Source organism: Euprymna scolopes, chromosome 44 (genome assembly GCF_053919585.1).
Source record: "Euprymna scolopes isolate OS-2025 chromosome 44, ASM5391958v1, whole genome shotgun sequence".
Taxonomy (NCBI): domain Eukaryota; kingdom Metazoa; phylum Mollusca; class Cephalopoda; order Sepiida; family Sepiolidae; genus Euprymna; species Euprymna scolopes.
The window spans coordinates 7,170,527-7,184,496 of NC_136525.1; the positions used below are offsets into that span (position 1 = coordinate 7,170,527).

A 13,970-nucleotide genomic window follows, 5' to 3' on the forward strand; every position below is an offset into this window, starting at 1 on the left:
TTTGGACTTGACGGATTAAGCATACTACCCTCTCGCATTCTTTATTACTCTTTTGCTGGCAGTCCTGAAGGCGGCTTTAGTCATATGGAAGCAATGGAAATAGTGATTTCTGTGCGCAATGACGGCAGCACATTCTGGAGAGAACTACGGCTGGCTTAGGTTTTAACCATTCCGTCAGGTCTGATACTATTGGGGGAGAGGGATTCTTTTTAAATATGGAACATGGAAATAGATCTGCTATAAATGCACGAAAGTCATCTCCTTCAGTTTATATTTCACCTTTTATTTATACCAGTCCTTTTATTTATGAAGCTCGATATAACTATAGAGCATATAGGAAAATAAATGACAAAATTCTACGTTCTAAATTTCAGGATGTTAACCATCTTACCGTTTATTTAAGTACGTTGGCATGCAAAATTCTTGACAGCACCTGTTTCATGTAATTATTGTGTCAATTTTTGAATTTATTTTGTCCTTAACTCATTAAAAGGAAAGGAACTTAACTTTAAAATAAAATAAAATATGGGCATGATTACAAAATGAATGTTCCGTCTGCCTGCTTCCCTCCGGACTACAACTTGGATGTCTTCAAGTCCAATGTTAACAAATTCCTAATGAAACGCCCCCTTAAGTAAACACTTCAGCAAATCTCCTCACTAACGTAACGTACTTGCAATAACCCTTATCCCTGAGTGGCTTCCAGGCCTTGATAAGTGGTGATCACTGTGTAAAAAAAAAAAGAAAGAAAAAAAAAAAGACAATTTACATGAATGATTCTGCGTTACGAAACAGGTGCTGTCAAGAATTGTGTCAACATATTTAAATAAATGGTAAGATGGTCAACATGTTAAAATTTGGAATATAGAATTTTGTTATATATATATATATATAGTCTACACACATATATATATATATATTTGTCTACATATGTATATATATATATATATATATATATATATATATTTTTGTCTACATATGTATATATATATATATATATATGTCTACATATGTATATATATATATATGTCTACATATGTATATATATATGTCTACATATGTATATATATATGTCTACATATGTATATATATATATATATATTTGTCTACATATGTATATATATATATATATATTTGTCTACATATGTATATATATATATATATATTTGTCTACATATGTATATATATATATATATTTGTCTACATATGTATATATATATATATATTTGTCTACATATGTATATATATATATATATTTGTCTACATATGTATATATATATATATATATATATATATATATATTTGTCTACATATGTATATATATATATATATATATATTTGTCTACATATGTATATATATATATATATATATTTGTCTACATATGTATATATATATATATATATATATTTGTCTACATATGTATATATATATGTCTACATATGTATATATATATGTCTACATATGTATATATATATGTCTACATATGTATATATATATGTCTACATATGTATATATATATGTCTACATATGTATATATATATGTCTACATATGTATATATATATATTTGTCTACATATGTATATATATATATATATTTGTCGACATATGTATATATATATATTTGTCTACATATGTGTGTATATATATATATATTTGTCTACATATGTATATATATATATATATTTGTCTACATATGTATATATATATATATATATTTGTCTACATATGTATATATATATATTTGTCTACATATGTGTATATATATATATATTTGTCTACATATGTATATATATATATTTGTCTACATATGTGTATATATATATGTATATATATATATATTTGTCTACATATGTATATATATATATATATATATTTGTCTACATATGTATATACATATATATTTGTCTACATATGTATATACATATATATATTTGTCTACATATGTATATACATATATATATTTGTCTACATATGTATATACATATATATATATATGTTTACATATGTATATACATATATATATATATATGTTTACATATGTATATACATATATATATATATATGTTTACATATGTATATACATATATATATATATATGTTTACATATGTATATACATATATATATATATATGTTTACATATGTATATACATATATATATATATATGTCTACATATGTATATATATATTTGTCTACATATGTATATATATATATATACATATATATATATATTTGTCTACATATGTATATATATATATATACATATATATATATTTGTCTACATATGTGTGTATATATATATATATATATATATATATATATATGTAGACAAATATGGGCATATTTTATTGGTTTGAAAATATAGGTTCTTTTTCAGTTTGTTAGGGCAACATTCATGCTGTAATAATACCAACTATTTTTTACAAATATATTAAATTTTGAATTATAATTGTTATTATATAAAATAATATATATATATATATATATATTTTATATAATAACAATTATAATTCAAAATTTAATATATATATAAATATATATATATATATATATATATATATATATATTAAATTTTGAATTATAATTGTTATTATATAATATATATTAAATATATATTAAATTTTGAATTATAATTGTTGTTATATAAAAAATTTTTTTAAAGAATATTTTCATGAATTACAACATCCTTTAGTTAGAAGTTAAATGTAATATCTGTTCTGATACTACACTTCATATTTTCTGCTACCGATTAGTGAATAAAAATTTTTCTAGAGTAAGACAATTTTATATCTGTTCCGTTTTATTTTTTGGAGTGTAAGGTGGCAAGTCAATAGTCCAGATTTAATAGAAATTGAGTTCATTTTGAAATATAATTAGATTAAATTAGAAAAAGTGGAATATCATGATAGTTGTATGATTTATTCTTTGATATAATAAATAAATGCATCCGTTTTATTATATACTAGTGAGGGGTACCTGGTTTTGCCCGGGTGTTTTTCAGGGTATGTGAAAAAAACCTGAAAATGTGAAAAAAAAAAAAAAAAAAAAACAAAAAACAAAAACAAAACAAAAACGAAGCGTTGACGACGCGCAGTTGGAAAATAGTAAAGTGTTAAAAAAAACAAACAGGTACGCGTTTTTGATTGACGTGACGGCGATAGGTATTCAGCAGTTACGATTTTGTGCGGGACAGTTTTGAATAAATCGGTTTGTTTGTTTTTAAAAACCAGCTCCCCGTTTATTAGGAGGCGCGAAATGAAAGCTACCGTCTGATATGACAAAGTCGACATTGAACAAACGTTACTTAGCTCTCTTGAGACAACTGGCTTTCGGCCTGTGATTAGAGTCGAGTTTCGCTTTTTTTTTATACCGAAAACCGAATGTAACACGTGCCGATGCGGGAAATGTCGAATAATTAATGTTTGAAAGTCAATAAAATTAAATAGACAGGCGAGCAGCGTGGATAACTCTGAGATATTACAATTTATAGATGGTATAAAAAGTTTTAAGAAGTTGTGAACCGAGCAAGCGTTTCTCGGAAAGAAGCCTTTTGTGGACATTGAGGAAAAGCGTACATACATACACACAGATTTTCGCTTTTATATATATAGATATTCATTTTTTTTTTTATTATATTAATTATTAATTAATATTAATTATGGATATGATTTCAATTTCTGAATAACTAAATTGGTAACTGTGGTTTACAATTACTTCAGAACTACTTGAAATATATTTTTAATTATGCTAAGAGGAAATATTTGACATTGGGGTCCCTCTCAGTACCATTTGTAAACTGTACAAATATTATTCTTAAGTAGAGCTATTAGCTACACACACACACACACATTATTGGCCATGCAAGGCCACAGGGGAAAAAACCGAAGCAGTAAAACTGAAGCTGCCTGCCAGGACACTATATATACAAATGTAGACAAATATGGGCATATTCTATTGGTTTGAAAATATATAAAATTTTAACCGTAGAATAATAATCTTCAAAACGTCTGCAAATTTTCATGTTTCGTTCCATAGAACCAAAGATGAGTATTCCAATATTCAATTTAGCTACGAGTGTGTGTGCGTATATATATATGATGATTGCAACGTCTTGTCAGAAGAGTGCCACTCTAGTATACACTTAAAGTCCATGAGCCCAAAAATGACTTCCATCGCCACAGGACCATTTTTATAGACAAATGCCTGAGAGAGTATCTGTACACAGACGATGTTACAGAGTCTTAGCTTTGTACGACAGCTAAGTCTCTCTCTCTCTCGGTTCCAAATGTTGAGATCCAGCAACAAGCAAGAGCAAGATAGCCAGCAACAAGTTAAACTGCAGACCAGCTTAATGCGGGTACTGGTCTCCCGCTTTATGGTTTTTTTAAATCAGAGATTTGATTCTTCTAGAAAGGTTGCCTTCACCACGGCTTACGGGAGCCTTCTCCACCCCAACACACACATATGGTGCTAGTTGGCTGTTGACCCCGAAAAAGGGTTCACTCGCCCTTTGGAAGGTCTTGTTTTTAATCCTTCAGGGAGACTAGCCACCCTCCTCACCAAACAAGTCTGGTGGGGGGGAACCAGTTTAGTCGCCAATGACCCGACCATGAGGCAGGTAGTACTGAAGTATATGGTACCAGTAGCATGCATATATATATATATATATATATATATATATATATATATATACATACACACACATACACACCTACCTACCTTTCTTGGTACTTTTATGTTTGAAATCTCAGTGACTATTAATCAGAATTTAATGAATGAAGGCTTGTTGGAAAGCTAATGCTCTAAATTGTGTAGTGGGCTATTCAATACTTGTCCTTAAGGTTGCATATTAAGGGGATCATCCAAAGCCTAATTTTAATCATAGTCATTTGTTTTCCTAGTTTTGTATATGAATTACAAAATATCTGATATTCCCCCCCCCCAAACCTCTGGCTTTGATTGAGAGACCAAAATTTGCTGCTATGGTTTCAAATGATCTGGAATAACAGCAAGGGGAGACTTGATTCCAAATATTTCTCACATGTTACATCTCCCCTCTTTGGTTTTCATGCATAAATTAAATTTCACAGTGTATAAGGATTATTTGATACTGGAGATATTCAAAATCGTACCCTATTTCCAAAAGAGGAGAGATATAACATGAGAAATATTTGGAATCAAGTCTTCCCTTGCTGTTATTTCAGATCATTTGAAACCAAGGAAGCAAATTGTTCAGTCTCCCCTCCATCAAATATTTGTATTGTTTAGGTTTGATGTACATACCTTTCTCTTCTTGTGACATATTTTTAATAATACGGCTTCAACTTCAACATTTTCACCATCCGAGGAAGCTGAAAAAAGAAAAATTGTTTTATAATATAAACATCTTATGTCACACCTATCGAACTTGTATTAATTTTTTTGATCTCCACACAAAAAGATTACAAAAATTGGAAGATATAATTAAACCATTCTTATTCTTTTTAACAATGGTTGTTTAATGTATATATATATATATATATATATATATAGATATATATATATATATATATATATCTATATAATTATAAAACTCAAATGACCTTGTAACGAGTGATGTAACCCACTTTCCAATTTACGACCTCCGGTTACGCATGCATGCATAAACATTAACCCATAACGTAAACACAAATCGCTTCTTTTGCAGATTTTGACCTGCGCACTGAAATATTAACATTTCGAAATTATTATTTAACATGGGAAGAGTGGGGGTGTTTTGCAACTATTCTTTATTACAACTATACTGTCGCTATTTTCTTACAACTAAACAACTTTAACCAGTTGACAAACATAAGAACAATTGTAGTAAAGACTACTACTACTACTACTCTCTATCCGTCCCTTTTCCTTCCTTTTTTTATTTTTGTTTACATTTCTAGATACAAAATAGTGTGAGAACGGTGAATTTGTTGTCACATTTACTAATCTGTTTCAATATTAGTTTTATTTTATTTATTTAGGTTTTATTTTTTTGCTTCAGGTTTTATCAACTATTTTTTTTTTTTTTTTTAGATTTTAAGTTTCTATAACTTGGTTGAAGGATTCCAATATGCGTTTTTCATTCTTATATTTCTCATCGGTAGGTTCATGTGCGTTTTTGCGGTTAAATGACTTTCGCCAGTGCCATGTTAAAGTTTCGATTTTTTGAGCAATTATTCGGAAAAATCGCTAACTTTACACGAATAGGGAGGATTTTCTTTTTTTTTTTTACATGTTTGAGTGATCCGTCCGTGATTTTTCATTTTAATATACTTTCATAAAAATGTTTCTATTATGTCAAAAAAAACTATTTTCTTTATGTCACAAGTGTCACGCTCATACATGAATTCCATAGCTAATATAACATACTAACACAACGGGTCACGGGTAGTCTAGTATATATATATATATATATATTTTTGTAGTCATCGACAGATAGTCCTGTTTCGTTGTATCACAACTCATCAGTGCCGCTAGACTAGCATCTCTCCCAAGCCAAAGGATTGAACCTAGAACTGTCGTGTTGACAGTCGGCAGTTCTCCTGCTCGACCATGGAATCGACGGCCGTAAATAACTTGTCGGAATGTCTATTTAAATAGACACCTGCCACCACTATTATTATACTGTCACTTTTTTTCTATCAGGACTAGTTTTTCTGCTATGGTATACCCACCTCTGTAGCCAATAGCTACAATAAAAAACAGCAAGATCAAAGTGTAGTATCTGTTCTTCAGATGCGGCACTTCCATTTCTCGTTCTCTTTCAGTGGAGGAGAAATCCTTCACGACTGAGACAATTTTTATTTTTGTACCTTTTCTCCACGTAAAAAAAAAACGACCCTGGTGTCTAATTCTGTCCCGTGAGGAGGCACTGTAAATAGGTACAATAAAAAACAGGCAAGTCGAAGAAACAATATTTTCTATGTAACTTTAAGACACATTCATCAAATCACACCAAAGTATTCACAATTAAAGCTTCAATTTGTAAAAATACGCTAAGCATAGACACCATTCATAAATTGACATTTTATGAGTTTTCTAGAAAGAGGCTCTGAATATTTTTGAAAAGGGGCTCTGGCATCATCACGCTTGATAGACCAACTAATCTGCAAGTATGGTGACATCCCAACAACCTTGAAAGCGAACTTCCACATCGCTGATGTCTTAAGAGGAACGGCTCAAGAACTTGTTTACGTTGGACTTGAAGACAACCATATTGTGTAGTCAGCTAGAAAGCAGGACTATGGAAGAGTTTCACACGTGTCAAGTTCTAAGAAAGAAGCTTTGCTCATGGAATCTACGTTTAGGTTTAGGCACAGATAAAAAGTGGGGGGAATTATTGATAGTGTTTACAGCTAGACGAGTGTGTCTTGTGAAAGTTTGGCGAGGGGGGACCATAGATTGAAGCTCATTCGAACGTTTTTTTTTTTTTTTTTTTTTTACATAGGAATCACCACTTATCAAGGCCAAGAGGCCACTCAAGGACTAGGGTTAGAGAGTGTACAGTAGACATTGGACAATATAGTAATCATTAGTAATGAAAATTTGGTAAATTTGATAACTTATATAGAACGGCTCATCAAGAACTTATTTACGTTAGACTTGAAGACAACCATATTGTAGTCAGCCGGAAAGCAGGAAAACGGAAGACAATTCCACAGGCGTGCAGTTCTAATAAAGAAGCTTTGTTCATGGAATCTACGTTTAGGTTTAGGCACAGATAAAGAGTGGGGGGAATTATTGATAGTGTTTACAGCTAGATGAGTGTTCCTTGTGAAAGTTTGGTGAGTGGGAGAACCATAGATTGGAGCTCAAACGAGCACTTGCCATGAAAATAATAAATGAAAACACAATGATACTTACCCTGTTTATCAAAAAAACCTGCAAATGAAATATTCATATATTCAGATTTGTACCTGAAAGATAAAAATAGAATTTTAAATAGTTTTGAATATTTAGATGTTTTAATGACAATTATCTGTAAGAGAAAAAGAGAAAAGGAAAAAGAGAAAAGGAAAAAGAGAAAAGGAAAAAGAGAAAAGGAAAAAGAGAAAAGGAAAAAGAGAGAAAAGGAAAAAGAGAGAAAAGGAAAAAGAGAGAAAAGGAAAAAGAGAGAAAAGGAAAAAGAGAGAAAAGGAAAAAGAGAAAAGGAAAAAGAGAAAAGGAAAAAGAGAAAAAAGGAAAAAGAGAGAAAAGGCAAAGAGAGAAAAGGCAAAGAGAGAAAAGGCAAAGAGAGAAAAGGAAAAGAGAGAAAAGGCAAAGAGAGAAAAGGAAAAGAGAGAAAAGGAAAAGAGAGAAAAGGAAAAGAGAGAAAAGGAAAAGAGAGAAAAGGAAAAGAGAAAAAAGGCAAAAAAAAAGAAAGAAAAAGAAAAGTGCACCGGTTGTTATTTTCCAAAAGTAAGTTAACCAGTGAAATATAATGAGGTTAATACAAGAGTGCTCAATATGGAAGTAGAGCAAGTTAAACTTTCAATTTGTCATTATATAAACAGTAATTTGTCGCTACACAGTCATGAGAATGTTTCGGTCTTCCAGTATTCAGTAACTGGAGACGTCATCAGGCAACAACGCTTATTTTCAACAGTGGAATTCTTAATGAAGAACGAAAATCAACTTTCAGCAAAAGAAGATTTTAAATAAAGAAGGGTCAGAAGGCGAAGTTCAGCTGTGGAGAACATCGTTGATTGGGTGTGGATTTATTTATTCATCTTTATGTTGGGGTTAAGGAATGGAGTAGGTAGGGTTGGAAGTTTTGGGGCCAAAGCATATGTAGATGTTATGTTCAACAAGTGTTTGCTTCCTCTGTCTGCTGCCCGCTGCCAGTCTAAAACCTATATGAGCTAGTGTAATTTAATTCTTTATCTTTTTTTTTTCTTATGACTTTCTGCAAAAAGATTAACCATTTCTTGGACTCCTAGGGATCGGTTAAGGGAAGGGAAAGGGGAGTAGGAGACGTAAGAAAGAAAACAAATAAAAATGAATATATGAAAAGATGGTGTATAAAATAAAATAAAAATCAATAATAAAACAAAAATCAATTAAAAGAAAATCTTACCTTTCATTCAATGCAAGTTTTTTATACTTGGCATCCACTCTGGCAAGAATTGAACTCACAGGGAAATCTTTTCTGAAAATAAAAACAATCTCCTATTATATAAAGGGCTGTTGTATATATGTATGTTTGTATGTATGTCCAGCTAAAAAAAAAACAAAAAAAAAAAAAACCTACAAAGTTTTTTTTTTTTTTTTTTTTTAAAACAACTGAAACTTATACAGAAATCTATCCTCTTGGAGCAGATAAAGTCTAGTCTCTAAGTGTCTGTCTTAGCAGCATGTTCATCTAGTCTTTGAGTGTGGGTCATGTGTGTCAGAACATACAGCAAAAGACGTTCCTGGAATAAAAATCTGTATTACAATGAGGTATTAAAACAACAACCACTAGACCAACAAGTCAAACGAGCTGGAACAAAGGAAGCAGGGAATAAATCGGACAATTGTTAGGAACACATGCCACATTAGTATTTGTAGAAAAGACTGAGACTAGCAACATCACGTCTGTGAGAAATAAAGAGAGAGGGGGCGGGAGAAAAGTAATGGTGAGGTATATATATGTGTGTGTGTGTGTGTGTGTCCATATATATATATATATATGTGTGTGTATATTTTTTTATTTTTGAAATCGCAACATCACGTCTGTGGCAGGTTACAGTGAAGAAGAAAGGGTTGGTGCAATCAAATTACAGATACGTTCTTGTAATTTATCAAGAACCTTCCAATGGGACACAGATTAAAGAGCCCAAATATAATTAACACATTTGTAGAATAAAAAGGCAGTCTCATTCTAATATTTTCAAACTTTGATAGCAGATGATACCCAGCAAAGATTACCGATGTCAATTACGTTCATGATTAAATGTAATGTAAACCAACATATTGTTAATTTTTCCTAGGCATGGTTCCAAATAGTAGCTCCTTACGTCCAAGTGGCAATATGCCTTGTTACAAGTGAACGCAAGTTAAAAGAAGAAAAAAAAGCGAGTATTTACATGTTTTTTTCATCCCTCTTCATGTCAATATGTAAATAAAAGACAGATGATCTCTCGTTTGTGTGTAAAACTAAAAACATCTTTATGTTAATTTATTTTTTATTGACGTCGATATGACTTCCAATGTGAATCTTATTTAAAAGCAAAAAGGTAGGTTTTTATTTGGTTCTTTAATAAATCAACCAATTATTAACCATCAATTTCTTCAGCTGTTCCACATTGTTTCTTTGCCATTTAAGTTCATATATACACTTACATATACACTAATTTTAGAATGAAGAAACAAAGAAAAAGAAATCTTCGAGCATACTGCAAGTAGAAATAATCCTTGGCAATGCAGTCGGAACTGCTAGTCATAATCAAATAAGTCTTTCAGAAAGAGAATATCCTCACGTTACTTGTCGTAAAATTCTTACCTTTTTATGCTGCGAGTAGAACGCCTGTGTTTCATATAATGAAGATTACGATGAAGAAAGATAGGCTGAAATAGAAAAGGAAAATTACACATTTTGTAGGACTTCAATTCAGGAATAACATATTACAGGTAATGTTGTATGTGTAGTAGCAATGATATCAATTAGCAATACACATGAAAAAATTAAAATAGCTTAAAATATTTCAATATTGGTATCTATAGAAAGAGTTTGATGAGCTTAGAAAGAATCCCTTTAAAATTTTAAAATCCAATTAAAATTAAGGAAGTTATGACTATTTTTGTGCCTCACATGTTTGGATATTTTTCCCTCTATATGCCATATGCGTTTCGTCACATTTTTTACACTACTTTTTTAGTAAAAATGCTATATTGTCAATTAAAGGCACTAGAACTCTTGCCAAGAACACCTTGAATGGACCTTTTTGAAGTAAAACCGGACTACCACTCTACCAGAAGGAGTTAACTACTGGCTTCCTATTCGGGAAGCAAAACTGGCCCACCGTTTTGCAAGGACTGTACCAGTAGCAATGCACATGAAAAAATTAAAATAGCTGAAAATATTTCAATATTGGTATCTATAGAAAGAGCTTCATAAGCTAAGAAAAATCTTTTTAAATTTTTAAAATCCAATCAAAATTAAGTTATGACTATTTTTGTGCCTCACACGTTTGGATATTTTTCCCTCTTTAAGACCATATGTGTTTTGTCACATTTTTTACAATACTTTTTCATGCTATATTTTTGTTAAATCAGAAGATTAAGCAATGAAATTTACCATAAAAGTGTATTTTTGTGCCAGGAAATAGAATATGCCACTGAAAATCTCCAAAAAATAATAGTTTCCAAATAATCTGCACTAAAGGCACATAAATATGCTGCAATTCCTTAAAAATGCCATGTATTCATTGAAAAAAAAAAAAAAAAAAAAAAAAAAAGTTAAATAACTCAAAGCTGAATTGTAATGCATTATATCTACAAATAACTGAAATCGAAATCTAGGACTGTTTAAAAAAGCATATACTACAACATTTCTTTGGTATTATTGTAGATTAATACCCTCCCCCATCCCATCTGACCCCCTCTCCAAAATATGCGATTTTACCTTTGTAGGCAATTACGTGTGAATACCTTAAAAAATTTTAATGAAAGATAAACAAGTATTATTTTAGAATTTAATGTAAAATGATTCCCCATTTCTAGCGTTTTAGGGCAGTTAACCATTTTTTTTTCTATCGGAAATAAATCCTGTGCACCTTTTTTTTTTCTTCTAAAGATGATTATGTGTGATTTTAAGAGGGTCTTTGTGCAATTATGAGAGGGTGGAGAGGTTGCCACTGACTTTGGGCGAATGATTTATCTAAGGAAAATTATGTGTGAACATCCAGAAGACTTGATAGAAAAAAAAAAAAAAAAAAAAAAAACAATTTTAGAATTTAGAGTGGGGTTAGTTTCACATAATTTTAATGTAAAATAATTCACCATTTCGAGACCATTGTAGCCTTTTAGAACAGTTGACTAATTTATTTTTTTTTATGGGTGATAAATGGTGCACTTTTCTTTAAGGAAGGATTTTTTTTTTTTAAGTCACTTATATGTAGCTTACCAAGGAACTTTGTTGGTGAGGAGCTTGCCACTTAGACTTAGTGTTATTGTTAGGGCTAAAGAAGGTTTTAAGAGGAGGAGGCTTGCCACTCGTACCTAGGGTTAGAAGTAGGATTTTAATGTAATGGTGTTTTTTTTTTTTTTTTTTTTAAAGGCGTTTGACCACCATATTTACGCTTAGTGGGTCATAATTATTGGCCTTTGAAAATGTTATGCCTTGATTTTGGACATCAAATTACTTCTAAATATGAAATTTATTTTTGTTTGTTTGTTGTAATTCTTAAGGAGTGTGAAACTTAGAATTACGACAAACAGAAAAAAATAAATGTCATTTAAAACAAGTGGCGTCACTAACAGAAAACGTGACGTTTGGAAAACTTATTAAGTATCTTTGTACTTATTTAAATATCAAAAAACATTTTTTGCTAAAGCTAAAAAATCGTTCACAAATTTTTGATAAATTTAGTTTTTATTTTCAATTACATTTCTTGTCTGAGTGACACATTATTTTGTTAAACTTTCCAGTTTAAGACGTTTTTTTTTTTATTTCTCTACCTGGACTTCAGGCCAAGATCACAGTGTAGTATTCTGATGCTACTTTCGCCTTTTCTGTCCTCTGTCAGTGAAGGAGAAATCCTTCATGATGGAGACAATTTTTATGTTTTTCTATCCAGATTGACCCTTTTTGGGAAGCTGGATTTTCCTCGCATTAAAAACTGACCTTGTGTCTAACTCTGTCCTCGTGGGGAGGCAAGTAAATAGGAACTTAACTAGAAACTGAGCACGTCCTACAAATATTTAAATATATAATGGAATTTCCGTGGGTTTAGCTAGTTATTATTATTATAATCATCAGAGGTAGATTTTGGAATATATATATATATATATATATATTCCAAAATCTACCTCTGATGATTATAATAATAATAATATATATATATATATATATATTCCAAAATCTACCTCTGATGATTATAATAATAATAACTAGCTAAACCCACGGAAATTCCACGCTAGTTAAACATTTTTTAAACAAATAAAATCAATAAAAAAATTAAAAAACAAATAACGACGAATTTAAAACAAATTTTTTTTATAATTTTTTTAAAGCTAAACAGAATTGATTTTTAAAAAATTTCGATTTTTTTAAAATGAAAATTTAACCCACAACACATTGTTTATTTTATTTTCTGAATATTTCTCACAAATATTTAAATATTGATTTTATATATATATATATATATATATATATATATATATAAAATTGGGTAGATTAGTGTCCATTCAATTATAATCTGCTGAAAAAAAAAAACTAAAAAAAATATATATTGGGAGCGCGTGTTGGGGGGGGGGGACTGTTCGCACACGTGAAGCAAAATCATATTTCACATTTTCATTCTTTCTTTTTTTTTTTTTAAACACTTTAATTTTGATTTTTTTTTTTTTTTTTTTTAAAAACAAAACACTTTAATTCACCGTTAAAAACTAAGGTAATGGATAAAAGTGCACACGTTACATATTTGTTTTTCAATTATATTTTTAAAATTTGACCAAAAGCAACGCCGGATTGCTTCAAAATTATATATTCTGATAACTGAGCCCTAGTTAAGCTAATTATGTTCTAATAACATGAGCTCCAATTAAATATTAAGATCATTTTTAATATATTCATATTTTCATTTTTTTAATTTTTAATTCGTTCTGGAATAAAAAAACAAAAAAAAAAAACAAAACAAAAAAAGTAATATCAGCGATATTAAAGCTGCTGCTCCTGCTGCTTCTACAGATCGTTTTTAGATACTTTTTAAAAATGGAACGATTTTTTCCAGGTATCATGATTTTAAATTGCTCCGTACCGCAAGATACAG

The 13,970-nt window shown here is 30.0% G+C and overlaps 1 protein-coding gene across 1 annotated transcript in view; it reads right to left on the bottom strand.

Moving 5' to 3' along the window:
* Positions 1 to 13,970, bottom strand: part of LOC145268668 (polycomb protein suz12-A-like) — a 97,423-nt gene that overhangs the window by 28,868 nt on the left and 54,585 nt on the right. Inside the window, exons 4-7 of the mRNA XM_080124157.1 lie at positions 10,481 to 10,545; positions 9,074 to 9,145; positions 7,882 to 7,934; positions 5,284 to 5,351 (exon numbers count right to left, since the gene is read on the bottom strand). Of these exons, the coding sequence (XP_079980283.1) occupies positions 5,284 to 5,351; positions 7,882 to 7,934; positions 9,074 to 9,145; positions 10,481 to 10,545 (258 nt within the window). The remainder of the gene's footprint in view (positions 1 to 5,283; positions 5,352 to 7,881; positions 7,935 to 9,073; positions 9,146 to 10,480; positions 10,546 to 13,970) is intronic.